General features: G+C 38.8%; 1 protein-coding gene across 4 annotated transcripts in view; it reads left to right on the top strand.

Moving 5' to 3' along the window:
* Positions 1-20545, top strand: part of LOC121293768 (brain-specific angiogenesis inhibitor 1-associated protein 2-like) — an 89599-nt gene that overhangs the window by 58220 nt on the left and 10834 nt on the right. For all 4 annotated transcript variants that reach the window (XM_041217063.1, XM_041217064.1, XM_041217066.1 and 1 more), the window contains 5 exons: positions 10573-10725; positions 12237-12488; positions 16468-16669; positions 19109-19310; positions 19506-19562. In XM_041217063.1, coding sequence (XP_041072997.1) covers positions 10573-10725; positions 12237-12488; positions 16468-16669; positions 19109-19310; positions 19506-19562 — 866 coding nt within the window. The remainder of the gene's footprint in view (positions 1-10572; positions 10726-12236; positions 12489-16467; positions 16670-19108; positions 19311-19505; positions 19563-20545) is intronic.

Consider the following 20545-nt stretch of genomic DNA (forward strand, 5'->3'; position numbering starts at 1 on the left):
CTGATATCTGGGTACAATCTCTTTTCGGTTCTCTCAAAACTATACCTCTAAATAACCAATGCGCATTTTAAAACTTTCTAACAACTTTCTTCAAAGTGATTGCAATGAAGGGTGGTTCCCCTACCACCGACATGCTCTTTGTCTAGTACGACAGCCAACCACAATATAAGTCATACATAGTACAGTTGGTAGCTGTGTATTAGCAGTGCTTTTAGAAAGCTGTCATAACATTTTAAACTGTTAAATGCTCTATGTAGGTGTGCTGTTTCTAAGGACAATACAAGTGGTGGCTCCAAGAGTATGAATTGGGCTTACAATGCAAGACTTCCTCTAGGATTCCCTTGTAATGGAGGGTTTTAGTCTGTCAAATCTTGACAGCATGAACAAAATTATTTTTTGTTGTATGTTTTATTATTCTTCCTTTACAAGTACAGTATAAATGGAATTACAAAGAACTAATGTGACAAATCAAATAGGAGTGGGTGAGATCATGAAATAACTGAAAGACGTTCTTGCAATTAAAATTCCCAGTGATTCTGGTTTATTTTCCAGAATATATTCATTTTTCAGTAGCTTCAAGCATTTTACTACTGGTTCAAATTGTAAAATCTTGCTTTTTTTATTTGATGCCCATGAATATAAAATCTGAGATTCCATGTTCGCTTCATACAGTTTCATCTACTTGCATGGCCATATTTAATGACCAGTGTATCTGCACACCATGTTCCTTTATTCCACTGGTCTATTTAAAATCTTAGAAGTTGAGTTTCCTTTCCCTCTTATTGCCTCAAAAATGGTATTATTTCATATTTCTGTACTATTAGACCCTGCAGGGATAAGTGAACTTACCCACTGCTGACATGGACTGAAACCTTGGAGCAGGCAGGTATATTACTTCAGTTTTCTTCATGCTGATTGTAAGGCTGAAGTTGTCTCATGCATTGGAAAACGAGTCGATGCTACATTACTCGTTCAGCTCTGAACCAGCAGCTAGTGCACAGTCATCTGCCAAACAAGAAATCACCAGATTATGTTCTTGGAGACCTTGGTCTTTGCCTGGAGTTGCCTGAGATTGAACAGCTTTCCATCTATGTGATATCTGATTTCGATGCCCGGATCAGCATCATGGAAGGTGTAGGAGAGCATGGCAGAGAAAAAAGTGCTGAACTAACTAACTAAGTAAGTTCTGTTGAAGAGTCATACGGACCCGAAACGTTAAATGTGTTCCTCTCCGCAGATGCTGCCAGACCTGCTGAGTTTTTCCAGGTATTTTTATTTTTGTTTTGGATTTCCAGCATCTGCAGTTTTTTTGCTTTTAACTAAATAAGTAACTGGGAATGGGTCTGAAGACTCATCAGTACCCAGAAACCTGCTAGCATGCTTTCGTGGAACTGTCAAACAAGCATGATGTAAATCTCAGGGCCATTGAATTTTTCCATTGCCTTACAAAGGCCCTCATGGTCGACTGTGTCAAAGGCCCTCATCAGATCAATAAACGTGATGTAGATGTCCATGTGTAGAAATCTGGCAACACATTCTCTCAAGCTGTTTGTACCAACAACGAGACGCATCCAAGAACTGTCAAGTAAGTGTAGCCTTTGGCAGACTTAGAACCTTAGTCTGGGAATGAAGAGGAATAAGTCTGTCCACCAAATTGAGTCTATACAGCAATAGTCCTGTCCACTCTGCTCTATGTATGCAAAACTTGGACTGTACCAGTGTCATGCCAAGAAGCTCAACCACTTTAACTGGTGTTGTCTTCGAAAGCTTCGAAAGATCAGATGGCAGGACAAAATAACGGACACTGAGGTGCTCACTTGAGCTGGCATGCCAACATTCACACTGTTTTGAGACAGTCACAACTCAGTTGGGCTTGTCATGTATCCAGAATGCCTGACATTTGCTTACCAAAGCGAATCTTCAATAGAGAGCTTGAGTCTCAGGTGTGCCATCATGGCAGTCAAAGGAAGTCTACAAGGGCACTCTGAGGGTTTCACTTAAGAATTTTGATTTTGACCCCAAGTCCTAGGAGAAGCTTGCCCAGGATTGCTGCACTGGCGCAACCAAATAAACGGTGTGGCCTCCTTTGAAAGCACATATCGGAAGCAGAAAACGCAAGCGGAGGAAATCCACGAGCTAGTACCTTGTCCAAAGCTCATCTGTGGTATCCTGTCCAGGCGCAGATTGGTCTTAGCAGTCACCTGCATACCCATTGGAATTCCACCAAACACCACAGATGATGAATAGGGTCATCTTCGCCTCAAAGAATGAACAACAAAGTATTAGATCCATTGTATCTTCCACCTGTCTACTCTCCCTGCTCTCTTATATAGGCCTTTGTGGAGGCTTTAACAGTCCAGTTCACAATTTGTAAACATCCCTCCCTTCATTTGATGTCATCAGTAAATTTTGATATTATTCCCTCATTTCCGAAGTCCAAGTTATTTCTGGATATTGCTCTTTTTTAATTATGCATTATGACCGCTATGAATCATGACTAACTAAATCTTTCCAGTCTGAAAAACTTCTTTGCTCATAACCCTTATTTTCTGACTCCAAACTATCTGTCTCTCTGTGACCACATTGACCTTTCACTACACACACCATTATCTTCGCAACAAGCCACTTAGAAAGAAGGAAGAACTTGAATTTATATAATACCTTTCACAACCCTAGCATGTCCCAAAATGCATTATGACCAATGTTGCACTTTTGAAATGTAGTCTCTTTTGGAATGTCATTCTATTATATTTATATTTTTGTGTGCAATGCTTTATTAAAACCTTTTGAAGATCCTACTGAACTGCACCCACTGCATACCTATCTTCTTTTATTTCTTGCAAGAGTTCTTATAAGGTTCGCAGCATTTCCTGTTCTTGGGGCATGTTACCTACCTTCCTAATGACACAGCTAAAATTTGGAGATCACTAGTGTAGAAAGCATGGGTGTGGACCCATGTCATGACTTTCTGTGGTGGAGCACCAATCCAGCATCATTAGCCTACCATTTAAGGAAGCTTCAGTTTATTGAATGTTTCATCCAAGTGGGTTCATAAAAAGTACATTTTTGTGACCAGTTTTTACATTTATGGAGATGCTGTTAATGAGTTTTCTGTGTTTATATTCTACCTAATGATAGAGTATGCAAAAGGATGGTAGCTATTTTCAGTTCAGTGCAAAACACAGAACAAGGTCATTATTTTTCCAGTTATCCTGTAAACCACAGATAGGGTATTTCTGCTTATCTATCCAAATGGATGTCACCTTTGCTGTAAAATATTTTGCTTCTTTCATCTTGATTTTCATTAAAAGTATATTAGTTTGCACTGCAGATTTTTGTTGCATTGTAGTGAGGTACTATATTAATCAAATCTGCTGCTTCCAAATTGCCTAGCTGCACTATAGATGGGTTTGAATGCTTCCCAGAATTACTACTTTGTATCAAAAGATGACAGTTTCACCTGGGAGCTAAAGCAGTCTCGCAGATTATTGTGAAACCACTCCAAATTTGACAGTTGCTTCTTGAAAACTGGCATTTGAACAGTCATCAGCCAAAAGAAAGTGCAGTTGTACCTTGTTATTTTTATGCCAGTGACAGACCAGCGTAAAAATACATCATAGTTGTCTAACCTGATTAACGTTACTCAAGTTAGCTCAGTATATATATTTGGCACTGTCTAGCACTGACTCTTGTAAACGATTGACGGTGTTTGGTGTGGAGTAAGGGAATTGGGTATTCTCTGCATTTACGTCACTGTGGTCTTGAATTAGTACCCCAACTCTTTTTTTAACCCGTTCACTACCACACCCATGCTGTTGCGCTGTACAGATTTCTGCTATTATTGTATATGCATAAATTCAATAATTAGGGAGGCAGTGGCATAGTGGACTTGTCAGTGGACTGGTAATCCAGAGACCCAGTAATCCTCTGGGGACCCAGGTTCAAATCCCACCACCGCATTTGATGGAATTTGAATCCAACAAAAACCTGGAATTAAAAAAGTCTAATGGTGACTATGAAACCATTGCCGATTGTCATAAAAACCCATCTGGTTCATTATTGTCCTTCCCATTAGGGAAAGAGATCTGCCGTCCTTACCTGGTCTCGCCTACATGTGACTCCAGCCTCTCCGCAATGTGGTTGACTCTTAAACATCCTCTGAACAAGGGTAATTGGGGATGGGCAATAAATCTTGACTGAGCCAGCGATGCCCACGTCCCATGAATGAATAAAAAAAAAAAGCAATTTACATTTCTGGAATAACTGTTTATCACTGCATTTTGTTGCACCACCCTTTTCATTTTTTTGGGAGGGAATAAATTTTCCCCCCTCCAATTTCCATCCATTCTTAGTTGAAGGTGGTGAGCCTTGCTGATGTACAGGTTCCTGAGTGTTCCGAGCCCAGCCATAGCCAAATAGTATTGTTGAAAGTCACGATAGCGGTGGTCAGCAGGTTTTTCAGTTTCTGTTGGGCATTGTAGCCAAGCCCTCATTCCACGTAAGTGATTAACATCCATACACACACATAATTTCTGTCTCATAAGATCAAGAGTTGTAACTCCAGCTTATAATTTATTTTAACTTTCCTTCTTCCTAGCCCTTACTGCAGCTCCAGCTGGGTATAGATCAGGATTTTGAGTGGCTCAGTGTAGTGTGCGGCTATAGGGTACATGTACCAATATCTTTTCTACCTCATTAAGGCAGCAGCTTTTTTGTATTTCAATCATTTCCAATGGTTTTGATATATAAAAATTTTTAAAGTTATTTTTAATTGCATTTAGTTCCAATTATTTGCATATACCATCATTAATTTGTATGATAATTACTGTTTAAAATTCTCATTTATGAAGATTTTTTGAAAGAAGTGATCTGGTGAGAACATTCAGAAGGAGCTTTAGTCATTGTCTTAATTATATAAAGCCAGCAGCACAAATGTTAGCTGCAACTTTTGTGGTGAGTGATCAGTGAGAGTTCACAGTGACATTTTAAAACTGCATTATTTTTATTAAAACTTTCAACACTTACGAACCTAAGGATTTCGTGCTCTTTTAGTGTAAACTCTGGATTGGAAGTAAATAATCTCATTCATGAGCTGGGACATGTCAAGGAACATTAATGAAAAAATGTATTTAATTTATAAACACTTCATGAAACCTCATCCTGCCTGTGGATGAGGTTCCATGAAAAATGCGAAGGCCGCCTGGGCTCTTCACCTGTCCGCCAACCTTAAGGTTGGGCAGACAGCTCATTTAATTAGTTTTTATTAGGCTTTTGACAGGCATGCCCACCGAACTGAAAATCTAAATGACGCGCTGTGATGTTGGGACACCTGCCCAACATCACCACACGTCGGTGAGTGGGCCCTGCCCCCGCTCGCTGACCTGAAAATTCTCCCCATACTGTGTTTAGACTTTTCTAATAGCACCAAGCTAAACCTGTAAATAAACTAGAGGTACAGTGAAAGATTCTACTTAGTTCACAGAAAGTTCATTAAAGCAGCTGTTGCTAAATACGCAAGTTCTTAAAAAAAAATTGCTTATTTCTGTTCCCACTTGCCATGGTAACTTAAATGATGGGATTAGACTGTGCAGGAGGAGGGAGAGTTGCCCACTGATTTCCTTCCATTCGATCGCAGTAGCAACAAAAGAGCTTTACTGTACCAGGGGTGGACTGGCACACAAACATTTTGGATTAGAGCCTAGAATTAAAATATATATGAAAAGAATATCCTCCTGAGCAGAGGGGACAATATTACACTAGCACAGTTGCTAATCGTTTATATAAAATGAGTGCAGGGGTTAAATCTGAAATGTTGTATTTTTATTAAATAAGAGAACATTCAGACAGTAACTGTCCCTGATGGACAGTGAGTCATGGAATGAGTGCAGCATGACTGTTTACGAACGTTTTATAGATTTTTTTTTTTACAGCATTATTTGTTCTCTGATTTGTGGATATCTTGAGCAATTGATAATATGACCCTTGTATCAGCCTGGAGTTGCCATATGTTTGTTTTAACTGTTTGTAGTATCATCCCTGGGTTTCATTCCTTAAGTATTGCCGTTCCCAACTATGAAAAGAATTTCTGCTATGACCTATTTCTTGTAGCTATGGCAACAGCCCATCATCACATTTCTTTGGAACACAGTTGTGAGTCATGAAAATGACATATCCATGCAATAATTGAAGATCAAAGATGTTTATGGAAATCTTACCAACACAAGAATTTCAAGAAAAAAAAATTCTGGGAAGCCAAATATGCAATGCCCTTCGAAGCAAAGATAAAGGGTAAAAATGCAATGCCCTTCGGAGCAAAGATAAAGGGTAAAAATGCAATGCCCTTCGGAGCAAAGATAAAGGGTAAAAATGCCCTTCAGAGCAAAGGTAAAGGCTTGCTGTGAGTGCAAATGAGCATACATGTTGAAAATTCTGCTTGTTTTAGCATATTTTGGTTAGCATCTTGAAGGATGATAATAATTGCAGACATCTTAATTTAATACTCATCCTGCATAACCTGCTTTTGTTAACTTCTCCTTTCTATAGTTATGCCTAACTTCCTTGAGAATCCAATGGAGCATTGTGTGCGCAGGGTGCGGCTTTCTCTGTCCCTCCCACCACTTAACTATTACAACTCCAGAGTTCTAATTGTACTTGGGCTGATTTGGCTCGCTCAACTAACTTTCTTCTGAAACATGAGCAAAAACTTTAAATCTTGGGGTACGTCTTTGAAGATCGTAGTAAGATTAGTCTTTGATCACTGAAAGCATATGCACTTTAATTAACATCATGGAAACCATTTTGCTTTTAAATCTAAATCCACAGCTTGCCTTTTGTTCACTGCCAAATTCCACATAAACATAATCTCTTGGAGGCCTTGATTTAGCTACATATTTCTATATCATAATCCTTCCCCCACAGTACGAGTGTGGGGTGCAGTAATGTGGTGAAATACTTTCTCCTTTCTCCATTTTTTAACTCATCTATTTGATTGAGAAAATGAGTGTACTTTGCTCTGTCAATGAAATTTCAAGGAATTGTATTGACTTACCAGTGTTCGTTTTGTTAACTATTAATATTAACCAAAAATAGAGCAGCATTGGCATTTTCTTCACTATTCTATTTCAACACAGGGCTGGCTTTCATTGTATTTCCTCTTACTCTGCATTAATGAAGGGAACTATATCTTTGCCCTCCTTTTTCCTCTTGAAGTCATGTCACTAAAGCTAATGGTCTGTATTAGAGAATGATATAGTTATACTTTTGACAGCTCAGTATTGGTATTGAACAACCCCATATTCTGTACAGCATGCTTAATTTCTATTTAGTCATTACCTGCTACATACTGGTGTGAATGTTTGATTTCTCATATCTGTCTTAGGGGACACTAAGGCCTGAATCTTCTGGTCGACGTGCAGGGGCGGGCCCCACTTGCCATCGTGTAAAATGACGTGCGGTGATGTCGGCCTGCGTCCTTATGTCACCGCGCATCATTCCGATCTTCAGCTCGGCGGGCGCACACCGGAGTCAGCTGCGCGCCCTTGGAACTGTCAAAGGCCAACTAAGGCCATTTAATTGAAACAGTGAGCAGGGCTGCCCGTCCGACCTCAAGGTTGGCGGGCAGGTGAAGAGTCCAAGTGACGTTTACATTTATCATGAAACCCCATCCATAGGCAGGATGAGGTTTCATGAAGGCTTTATAAATCAAATAAATTTTTAAATTAATATTCATTGACATGTCCCAGCTCATGAGGGGACATGTCTGAATAATTTTATCTACTTTTTTTTATAAAGTTTTGATAAAGAAACTAATCTCCCTGAGGCAGCTCTGTGCCTCAGGGAGATTTCTGCGCTCTTTCGCGCGCATATGCAAAAGAGTGCAGGCCCTGACTCTCCCTCCTCCTCCCCGCCCACACAGGGTGCACTCAGTGCTTCCGGGTGCATGTCACACTGGGTGGGCCTTAATTGGCCCACCCACGTAAAATGGCGGCGCACAGCCGCTCCTGCTCAGCCTCCCCGATGGGGAGAAAATTCTTGCCTAAATGTTTTTTCAATTCCTTTACATTTCTCACCATATTTGAGTAATTTAGTAGACTGTACAAGTTTTCTAGTAAAATGAGTTTACACTTTAAGTTTATTTCACTTAATCTTTGAAACCAAAGAGATTTATTTTTTCTGCAGTTAAGGATTAGTTTTGATTTGGCTCTCAGAAGTAAGATGACACTGCTCTTGGACTCATAAAATATAATTGCTCTCTTTGTTCTTTGACCTTCTGAAAGCTTTAAATGTCACTTTTATGCAAATTTAATTGGCATTGCAGCAGAGTAAAGCTTTTTATTTTGTGAAGTTCTGCTTACTTTCATGCTAAACCTTTAAGATTCGTATTTGACCACAAGCCAGCCAACTTTTGGCACCAAGTCCTTGTGAAACTTGTTTCAACAGAAATTGATCGAAATTAGCATACATAATCAATCTCTTTCAATAATTCCAATTTTCACACCCATTAAATGTTATAACTATTAAACCACAGTTAACATTGAATACATTGGAGAGAAATATCACTTACGCTCACCTTTTTTTCCAGCATAGAAGTTGGCATTAAGCCTCCAAATTTAATGGTGTGATCTGCCATGTCAGGCACCATTTTGGCTCTAGCGACTTTTAGTCAGCTGGCTTGCCTGCCTGAAACACATATTAGCTCCTTTAATGTAAATCAGGGTTCTACGCTGATTATTGGGCCCTGGAAATTTATTTGCACATGGGCAGAGCTTCTGCCACCCTTCGTCTATCTAGTTGTGCTAAACACTGAAGTAGCTAACCAGCTGTGCCTTAAAAGACTGCTGGAGGCCTTCATAAAAGGCACAGTATTTTTTCAGTTCTTGTTTTTTGTGGGTTAGAAGAAGCAGATGTTTGATGCCTGCCCAGGAAATCGTCTCTGATTCCTCTGCAATTATCTCCTCACATCTCTGGAGGGGCATGTTTGAAGTGCCAATGTTTAATCAACTTGTGTTGGAGGGAGGTTTAGCAATGTTTGATTAAAAGTTTACTTAAATTTTTACCTTTATTAAAGATATTATATGACTTCTAATGCAACTTCTGCTGCTACTCCTCAATTATTTATTTATTCGCACTACCACATTAATAAGAACATGTCCATGAACGAGGAGAACAAATAGCCAGTTCCAGTAATCCTGCTCTGTGGTACTTTGTCAGCCATTACAATAACTATTTAGTTTAATAACTTTGATTTATTAAAAATATAACTTTGTTACTGTAGTGCTAACTGGTCACATTCTATTTTCCCATTACATTTTTAAAGTTTGTGTTTCAGCAAATATTTTGTAATACATTTTGATATATGTGCATTGCCTTATTTTGACAGTTTATCAACAGTGACAGAAATTTGACAAGTGATGTGCAATTAACAATGGCAGATAAATTACAGCAGAAATTACCAGTCATTCAATACATTTGTCAGGAAGAGAGGCATCATCATTGAATTGGTTCATACATTTTGCTGAGTTTATTAGTCTACAACCAAATAGTTTAGACAATATTGTAATCCTGTATAGAAATATGCAAACCCCATTAGCAATCCAGAAATTGAGAATTTAAATCCCACTGTAGCAAGTTGAGAATGGAGTTCAATAAATCTAATGGTTGGTGGCCCAGTGCCAGAAAAATGACCACAAGGATTGTTGAATTGTCCTTTTAAACTCTTGTGAATTTGCATGCTGTAAAATCAGTTCTAACCATGCCTACTGTTGCCATTTAACTTGTTGTCTATAAAGCACATTGTATATCATGGGGCCACACTGAAAAAATATACCCCTGCAATGATATTATTAAACCATTGTCATTAATTCACCATTATTATGTTGCCACTTTACATTGGATCATATGTTCTGAAGGCGAGCGCAGGTCAAAAATGTGGGTTTGACTTTAAACTGAGTAATCCCTGGTTTAATCCAGACTAAAATTGTGTGGCAATGTAAACTTTGTTTATAATATTTTAATTTATATTTCAGATTGGGAATCTACAATTTAGTATAAATTCACTGGTAATATAAAAATTGAGCACTTGACAAACATTGTATGCATTAATTCAGCTAACGCGCATCTATGTGGATGCAGGTTAAGTCCCAACACTGCCTGTTTCTTATTCATCAGCCAAAAGTCAATTTTCAAATTACCAAATAAAATTTATTTAAATTAGATCACACTAGGGATATTCTATGGGAAACAATGGAGTACAAGGTATTTTCCATGAATAAAAGAGGCCGACCTAGAAGCAATGCAGTATTAAGTGATTGGCCTTTTTGAGTGAAATTTGTTTCTGATGGGTCTTTGGGTATTAAAGTTGAAATGTTGAACAAAGTATCTGAGCAATTAAATATGTAAGCTAAATATTTCCTATGATTTTTCTCTCTGCACCCACATTAACTTAATGCCATTACCATAACGAGTCATTATAACTAAAAATGTTTTCTTCGTTCTTCCTACATCATTGTTTCACCGTCATTTGCTAAATGTTTTTCTTTTATTTTTCTCTGTTCTGTCCCCTAACTTCTGCAGTTTGTGGAGACAATAAGCAAAAAGCAGTCTGATCTGGAGAACTACATTGGAGGTGGTTACAAAACGGCATTGAGTGAAGAACGTAGGCGGTACTGCTTTCTGGTAGAAAAGCAGTGTGCAGTTGCCAAGAATAACATGGTATACCACAGCAGGGTAAGTAATTTGCTAATCCTTTCAAATTAACTAAATCTAAACCACAATATTGCAGCTTTTCAAAAATGTTCAAAGAGGAATAAAGAAACAGGTATGCATGTTTCTCTCCTCACCTAAAAATGGCAATTTGTCCTCCAATGTCATGCAAACAGTATAATGAGTATAATGTTCCTCAGTTGGGAACAGGAACCCAGAGTTATTTCATTTTTCCTCTTTCTAACTTGGGTAGGCTTGGGGTCGATTGTCTTGTCCAACTGTTAGCCTGGATATATTCAGCTAACTTCGTAGGGACCAAGGTTCAGATTTGGCCTGTTCCTGACCTGTTCGATATCACACAACGTTCCTCAGTTACAATGTTTAACGTTACCTTGATATTAGAAGTGGTGCCACATACATAATTGAACTGCTGTAGTTGCAGTAGTACACACCCATATCAGATGAGTAACACCACAGTAGATCTTTGTATATCCTGAGGAAAAAATGTAACTCTATTTCTTTTCATTAGCTTCCTTTCCTCTGTTGCTATGATTGTAACAAAATGTAATTTTAGTTCCTTTTTCTTTTCCTTGCCACTTTCCTCATTGCTTCAAGTGAGGCAAGGACATTGATTCCTTCGCAGTGCACAGTTCTGTTATACTCCAAACTTCACCCAAGTACCAAATATTAGTGTAGGCTGACAGTGAATGTCAGCAAGCTACTTAGTCCTGAAAGGTTTTGCAGCCAGTTCTGTTTCTGTTCTCACCAGATCACATAAGCTGTGCAAGTTTATTAGACAATGATCAGAAAGGATCAAGGGCCCTGCCTGTGCTTTTTCACAAGCCAGAAGGCAGAGGACATTTGAACGTTTGTAGCACTGTTCAGTTGTAACCATCTAACTTGGCATAGATCCAAAGATGGAACCTTTAATCCAAGTGATTAGCTGAGCCACCGAGGGAACTCATTTTGTTACTGATAATTATCCAAGAAAAACCTTCATAGCACTAAAGAATGAAAAGGATATTCACCATTGCAAGTATGCAGTAAAGAGTAGTGTCTTCTAATCTTCTATCAGTGGCACTGTGTGATTATTTGAATAGATTTGGCATATTGACTGAAATTACAAAAACAATTTGAAAAAATTACAGAATATCTGATTTGTGCAGAAAAAATTTGTATAAGAAAGGTTTTTTTTAAGAGTTAAAAGCCTTTAGGCGCATAGGCGATTGGAGATCTTTCGCTGACTCCTTACAGCTGTGAAGCACAGTACAGAGTCAGTAGCCATAGTTGTATACAAATGGATACTATGAGGAATTCTGCAATTAAATTTTGCAGGAACATTGTATTTTAATGGTTTAATTCCTTTTATCAGATTTATATTTTACTTTTTTTTGCAGTTTTTAATATTCAAGGCAAATGGTCTCAATTTTTAGATGTTGTCCCCTGTTAAAATTGATTAACCTCAGACCCTTGAAAGTGTTATACTCTGTCTGGATTCACCTGAAATAACGTCTAAATTGTTTTTTCTTTATCAGGGCAAAGATATGATAACACAAAAGCTTCCTGGCTGGCAACAGTCCTGTAGTGATCCATCTAAAATTCCTGACCGTGCAATGTCATTGGTGCAGCAGATGTCTTCAGGCACTGGAGGAACCCTCATCTCTGACCCCGGTGCTACCACCAAATCAGGGCTGATTATATCAGACCCCATTCCTGGTGCTAAACCACTTCCAGTACCACCAGAACTTGCACCTTTTGTTGGTGGAGGTGGATTGGGTCAAGGTTCTGTAAGTATTGATGTTGTCAAAGTCAACTTAGTGTATTTGAAACTGTTTAATTTTGTTAAAAGGCCTGAATATATTAATCTATTTTTATGCATGAATAGAATCCTCATGCAGTATAAAAGTGGATTTTGAATTCTTGCTTAACACTGCTGCTCAGTTTATCTAATTATACCGTTTTTAGAGCAGTGTGACAGAAAAATATAATGCAGTCATGCCTAGATATCAACTGGAGGGCTTCCCTGTTCTGCCTACCAAAGTCCAAATTGGTTTCAAGAGTTTTCAACCGCACCACTTCTTATGCTGATGTGGCATTGTTGCTGAGGAAAGAAAAACTGACTTTATAAATCTCACCTGATTTGATGTGAACATCTTGCTGCCTGAGTTATCAGGGAGGTGGTGAGGTTAAGGGTTATGAGTTAGATAAGTTTGTCTAACACATAATGAGAAGCAAGGTCCTGCAGAGCTTGTTTGATTTCTTTATGTACCAGCCTCGCCAAGTGTTTTTCCCCCTGAAATTGGTCACAGGTTTTCTTCTGGACGGCTGGAGGTTTTCTATCCCTGGAGATTTTGCTGGGACCCTGATCAGTTGGAGGCGACAGCTCCTCTTATGAGCCTGAAAATTTACTTTTGCTGTTGATGCAACCTCTTGTGTAATTAAGCTAAATTAATCTCCTTCAGTAATCCCATAATGTAAGTGCTTATGAAGTCATGGCAAATGGCATTGGACCTATATAAACGAGAATTGTGAAATGCTGTTAAGGATTATTTATGCATTGCAACTGACAGTTGTAAATACAATACTGTGAACAAATACCAGTCTCTAAATCTTAAAGTAAGTTTCAAAAGCTGCTGCTTTCTAATTCAGTGAACACAGGATAGGTGTAAGTTAGTCTTGTTGCAGTTAGACTGCAGTGTGTGTGTGTGTATATATATATATATATATATATATATTTCAATTAAATGAAAATCAATTTATACCGAAGTATCTAACATTCTGAATATCAAACTGTTTATGTATTGATTCTTTCTCTTCAGTTCCCTTCTTAATAAGTCATTACTAGCCTTTACTCTATTATCTTGCAGCTGGGAGACTGCAGCTGTAGCTTGACTTTTGGCTGATTATCTGTTGTGAATTGGTTGATAGAAGTTCCTGTTCTTGAATTATTATATTCTTTACCATTCCCAGGAAGTAGTTGATAGTCCAGTTATTGGTTTGTTTGACAACTGTAGCACTGACCTGAATTATTCAGAGGCTTTCTTTTGGTAATGGATGAAATTGCTGCGTAGTGGAGGAACTTATTAAATGAGTCACTTTTAATACTAAGGCTATGTGTATACTTTGTAGGTGGCTTTATATCACTGATATTACTCAGCTATAGAATTGTCTTCAAATCTGTCAAAATGTAACTTATTGGCTTGATTCCTCTGAAAAAGGCTTTGGGTACAATCAACAATGCTCCTTTGTTTAAACCATAGATAGAACTTTAGTGCTGCTGCAATAATGAGATAAATGATTTGTGCTCATTTTGAACCTGGACATAAAGAACAGATACCTAGGTGATCCTTTCAACCTCTCCCCATTACTGTGTTGTGTCTTTATGGGTGAACTGTGCACTGTAATAGCTCTAAGAATTGGAACTCTCTATCTTAGATTAGTCGGTTTTGTCATTTTTCAGTTGGCCTAGTCCAACAATGTTAATAGCAATTGCTTCTTTATCACAGTAGCAAGAGGAAAAATAACTGACTTCATCCTACTTGAATAATGCCTCCCAACAGCTAATCAGTGAGTGGCAATGACAGCAGATGTCAAACAATTTGTGACCCAAAACCTATCTGGGAAGTAATTGCATGGTGCTACACACTCTGCAAGGAGATTGATTTACAACATATCTATTAATCTGCACAATATACACTTCATGCATAGTTTTTAAGTTTTAATGCAAGCATGAATTGAAGTTGTCACTCACTGTCCATCCTAACAGTGATTTCCATTAATCTTGCCCCAGTAAGATTGGAACAGACTGACCAACTATTCACACCATAATTAAAAAATCTTTGCAACAATTTCAGTGGCGGTACTGGTATCTGTGGGTTTCTTTCAAGATTTAATTAATTTGGTCTAATTTATGTTCATTGGTTTTGCTCTTTCAGCACCTTGGTATTCTGAAAATTTCTTTAGATTTTATAAGTAGATGGTTTTTGTCTAAATCGTATCCAGGGTTACTTGGAGGAAGCAAACTTGTCCATTCTACTGCCACTAACTTTGAGCTATTGAATAAGATTTCTGTTCTAATGCAAATAAAAATCTGACTAAATATTTAATTTTTTGAATTACTGGGGCTGATTTCTAATTACTTGTCCACAATACCTACTTGGTGTTGTGGAATTAATGAAAAGCAGCGAGGATATATCGTAAAAGAACTGCTGATCATATGACCAAATTCCTTTGTGGTTGACTTCTTAAGATAATGATTAATGTCCTTGTACAATAACTAATGCAAATCTTATGTGTAGAGAAACTAATGCTGTACTAGCTCTTGGGCTCACTAGGCTAGAAATTTGGCTGTGTAGCATCTAGTTTATCAATGCGATGGGGACTATTTTATGTCCAAGATGGTGTCCATGTGTGTGTATAATTCTGTTGCAGGCCATGCTTGGATGCATTTTGGTAAGGGCCAAATGAGAGGTGTCCATTGTCTAACGCCTGCTTCTGATGTAGGTAATTAACACACATAAATAAGGCACATTAACACCTGCTTCCCTCTTGCAACTTTGATTTGCACCCAAGGCACAGTATTGAATGCCTCCTAGAAAACTAACATTGTGCAGCATGATTGATAAAAAGTACCTTAATCACTGCCGCACTCGGTCTCGAGATCTCCAACTTCACTCCTGCCTGTGACCTCTAGATATCACCCTTCCCCAACCCAATATCTCCAAGCCCTGCCTTCCTAACACTCCTCTCCCCCCAATAATAGTGCAGACCACTGTGATCTTCTCCCCCTCCCCAATCACACTCTGAGGCTCAGCCAACAATACTCCAGAGTCCTGCAATCATACCTAGTGATTGATCCAAGAGCTCATGTGGGCTCCCACCACTGCTCTTCCTGCATGATGAGGTCTAAGATCCAAAATCCCATGATCCTTGGACCTCCTCAGTTGAGCGTAGGCTGTTAGCACTGTGTGGCTGAGACACAGCAAAACAAAAATTGTTGGGCTTCTAGGCAACTAACTTTATTTGTATCTGTGGGCTCTAAACCTATTGACCATGACCAACTAGTCATTGTTCTCATTCTTTTATAAATAATTGAGTTCCATTTATTCCCATTTGGTCAAGATTTAACATAAAGAGCAGGAGAAACTTTTTTAAAGAGTACTGTAAGATTGTTGAGTGCATCACTAGAGTTAGTGATTGAAACAGAAACCATGTCAACATGTAACTCTAGGTTGGAGAGGTGTTTGAAGGAAGAGGGAATAAAGGAATATTGGAAGAGGGTAGGTATCTGGGATTAGACTACTTTTCATGTGAAGGATAAATACTAGCAAGTACTGGTTGGGTTGAATGGCCAGTCTCCGTGTTGTAATTTCTGTGATTTGGAGCCTCTCAATATGAATTTTGTATGCTGTTAAAATAAGTGGTGATAGGAGAATAAATGGATTTTGATTACACACAGGTTGAAGCTTCTATCACAATAAAGGAAACTTATCTAAGAACTTGCATAATTTGTTAACAATAAACTACCTGATATATGTAACACTAAACTCCAAACTAAACATACTGATTATTATTGAGGGGGGTAATCTTGAAGGCTGATGATGACAAATGTACAACACTAAAATATTGGAAAACAGTTACCCCTGGCCTTATGCAAATACAGGGAATAGAATATGCGCTGTATGTTTTAGAAAATTTTATTTTCATTTTCACACACAGTTAAGTTAGACATTAAATAATTAATAACTTTTTCTGTTTGAATTTCAGCGCATGATGGGCCAGGATATTTCATTAGTGCCTAATGGTGACCTAACAAATTCACATTCTGTGGACTATCAGCACCCTGGCCTGTCTGAAGTCAAACCAAAGCCTCCTACGCCACCCCAACTTCCAAAACAACAATCTGATATCTACTCCAATACACTACCCACACGCAAAGCAATGCCGTTGAAAGCCAGCCCTTTGTCAGGTGAGTGGCTGTTAATCTAGGCATTGAAACTGGGTGTGGACTTGGTGCAAAGTGGTTGTGAAAAGTACTTAACCCTCCTTAACACACAGGAAGAGCAGATTTTTTTCTTTAAAAAGTGTTGAAACTATCACCATAATAGTTGAGACAGTGTTGTGATAGTTACCCTCCTCCTAATTTACATTTAAAAAATCCCATTCCAGTTGTACATCAATATTAATACTTCAAACCCTCTCACTGCTGTTAACTTTTAGACCCTGTCACTTATATAAATAACTCCACTTAATTTCATAATGCTGTGCTATGTTGTGATCATGCTAAAGTCATTGGTTTTCAAATAACTGACTGTCCAGTATGATGAGGTTTCTAGATATTGAATGTTATTACTGCCTCAGTTTTTCACCAAAAGCTGCTCAAAGTATATTGAGTAAACAGTTTTTGCGATGGATAAGTTGCATTGTTAGCCAAGACTTGTAAGCAGCCCAGTACCTTGTGACATGGGATTGAGGCAGATACTACAAAACCAAAATACTGCAGATGCTGGAAACCTGAAATGCTGGAAATACTCAGCAGGTCTGAATACATCAGAATTCTGACAGAAGTTTATTGATTATTCAGGCTAACTCTGTTTCTACACCAATGCTGCCTGACTTCAGAATTTCCAGTATTTTCTTTTTTCTTTTATTTATTAATGCAGCTTGTTTTGTGCTCAGCAAAAGTTCCTTGTGTAGGCCTTATCTTGCGCATGTATGGATAGCAATGTAGTCACAACAGATGCTGTGCTGTAATGTTTGTACACGTCACAATACCAGGGCTACTGTTTGGAAAATGTATTAGTTGTGTGTTTTTTTTTTTAAGTTTCGTGGGCCAGGATTTCCCGGTTGGGGTGCGGGGCCCACTCGCTGACACACAAAATGACGCGGGATGATGTCGGGTGGAACTCCCGATGTCACCCTGACCCATTTCAATTTTCAGGTAGGCGGGGGGCTCAGCCGAATCAACTGTTCGCCCGCCGACCTGTCAATGGCCAATTGAGGCCATTGGCAAAGTAATTAATGTAATTAGTGGATCTGCCTGTCCAACCTTAAAGTTGTCGGGCAGGCCGGGAGCCCTGGCGGGCATTGGAGAAAGCATGAAGCCTCATCCACGGTGGGATGAGGGTTTCATGTATGTTTATAAATTTTTAATAAACATTAAACTGAAAGTGATGGACATGTCCCAACTCATGTGACAGTGTCACATGAGGGGATATGTCAGGGAAATTTTTTTTTTCTGTTTTCAATATTTTTTTTAGTGTGCAGCCAATCTCTCTGAAGCAGCACTTAGCCTCAGGGAGATGAGTGCGCTCTTTCACGAACATACGCGAAACAGCGCACCCTCGGCTGAGGGAATCTCTCCCCCCACCCGCACAGGGAGTGCTTGGAGTAATTGGCCTGCCCACATAAAAGGGCGGCACACCCCCAGTTGGGGGCACCGACCGGAGCCGCGCCTCCACGCACCCGCTCTTGAACTTTGCCCCCCTCAACAGGGGGAAAATTCTGCCCATGAAGTTGAGACTTAGAAATGAGGATGTAGCGAATGTATTATTGTAAAAGGATTAAGGACATCTGCACACCTTTTTTTCCTGCAACTGCAGCAGTTTTTTTTTCACTAAGCTCCAAGTATAAGCTTGATGCTGGCTGGTTTTATATACTGGTATTGTCAGTGGCATGAGTTTCAATATATGAGGAAGATGGCATTTGACTTATTATAGACCCTTTCTCACTCTCGATATTTACTGACACGTTCACCCTTTTGGTTCCAGGCCATTGTTTTTAGATTTGTAATAAATTTTTGGGAATGGGCAAGGGGAAATATCGTAATCCCAGAACTCCCCGTATTTATGCACTGACCTGTCAATCCAGCGGTTGTAAATTCAAGTAACTACTATAGCAAGATGTGAAATTAAGTCTAATAAATCTTGTAATTTACCAGATGGCCCCAGCCATTGAAAGCAGTGTGATTTTCATAAAAATCTCACTGCTTCACTAGTGCTTTTCAAGGGAACCTGTCTTTCTGTCTGGTCTGAACTACACATGACTCCAATCCTATATTACTATTCTGATGAAAGATCATTAACCTGAAATATCAACTCACTCCAAGGATGCTGCCAGATCAGCTGAGTATTTTCAGTGTTTCTATTTTTTTTTATTTCAGATTTCCAAAGTCTGCTATATTTTGCCCTTTTATTCTTATTGTCCCTAGCAAGCCTCGGTTGGATAGCAGAAAGCCCCTACTAGTGCTGGGTAATACATGCATTTCCAGAGTTTTTTATAAAAACATATCCTTATGCCAGGATGAAACTGGAAAATAGTGTGAATGAGGCTTAGCAAGTAAGAGGGAGCTCCATGCTTTATATTCAATGTGACATCATCATCATCATCATCTTTTCTTACTATTCAGCTGAGACCAGAACTTTACCCAGATCCAGCTCAATGGCCGCTGGATTAGAAAAGAATGGAAGAACCAAAGTGCAAGCTATTTTTTCACATCAGGCAAAAGGCAACAATACACTGCTGAGCTTCAGTGAAGGTGATGTCATCACATTGTTGGTTCCTGAGGCTAAGGATGGCTGGCACTATGGAGAAAATGAAAAGACGCGGATGTAAGTGACATTGTTACTGAATGTTCCTATTTCCTTCCAGTTTCATCCTCCCTTTCATATTTGATACAGCTTAATAACTGTATTTAGTATGTGGCACAACTAACATTACTGGCTCTTGTTGACATTAGAGATTCCTGATATTTTATTCTGTACAAGATTATATGACCCAATAATCCTATCGCTCTCTGTTTCTAGGAGAGGATGGTTTCCCTTCTCTTACACTCGTGTGATGCAGGGCGGATTATTGCACAAGTGAGTAACTATTCAAGAATAAGTAAGATTTTGCAGATGTGCTGATTTTCCCCCGTACCCACCTGCTCACCCTGGCATACCCATACTTTGTATCAATGACCATCCCACTGAATGGTCCAGCAGGCTTCCTGCTTCTACTTCTCTACTGGCGCCATTCTATAATGAGCCACTGAGGAGCGCAAAGCAGTGAGAGTTGGCATTCCTTCCTGAGAAAGGCCACTTTTGTTTTACTGGGTACTGCCAAACCTCCACTTGTATCTGACCTCTCAGTGACACAGTACATTAGTGCACGATACCAACATGATCACTGGTAATTAAGATTCACCATTGTACTAGCATGTGAAAAGCTTCTTCATTGGTACGCTTGTTAATTGTAATAGCTCACTTTACCTGTTTATCAGACTTCAGTACTGATTGAATGAGTAATTTATTTACATTCGGAGATTTAATCTTCCACTTCAGTTTTACTTGTGACTGAATTTTCCAAGTTAGAATACCGTCCCATCCCCCCACCCTAACCATAGCAAAACAACTCCCCAACTTAGTCTGGCTCAGTTACTCTGCAAAAGACAAGGTTACGATTTCAAGGGGGAGGAGCTCTCCTGTTTGTGACAGCTGCTGCCATCCCTTTTCAAGTTAATCAATCTGTATAGCTGGTCGAGAACATGTCTTTTTTTTATATAATATGCTATGTTGCACGATTTATGCCTCCTGGTGAAATAGGAGATAAAATGGAAATGTGTTTTGAGTTAATGATTGGAGAAATCTCCATTCGACTTAAATTACTATCCATAACTGACTGTGCTGATCTGTTCAACTAAATTTTATGTTAGTATTTCTGAGCTATGCGTTAAGATAAAAAAAACTGTCATAAAATAAGGTGTACTGGTTATATCTATAACTTTAATGCCACCTGGCAAAATCACAGTCATACCATGAGTTGCGCCCACCTGCTTTTCAGATCATATAAATACCAACATTAA

Source organism: Carcharodon carcharias, chromosome 22 (genome assembly GCF_017639515.1).
Source record: "Carcharodon carcharias isolate sCarCar2 chromosome 22, sCarCar2.pri, whole genome shotgun sequence".
NCBI classification, from domain to species: domain Eukaryota; kingdom Metazoa; phylum Chordata; class Chondrichthyes; order Lamniformes; family Lamnidae; genus Carcharodon; species Carcharodon carcharias.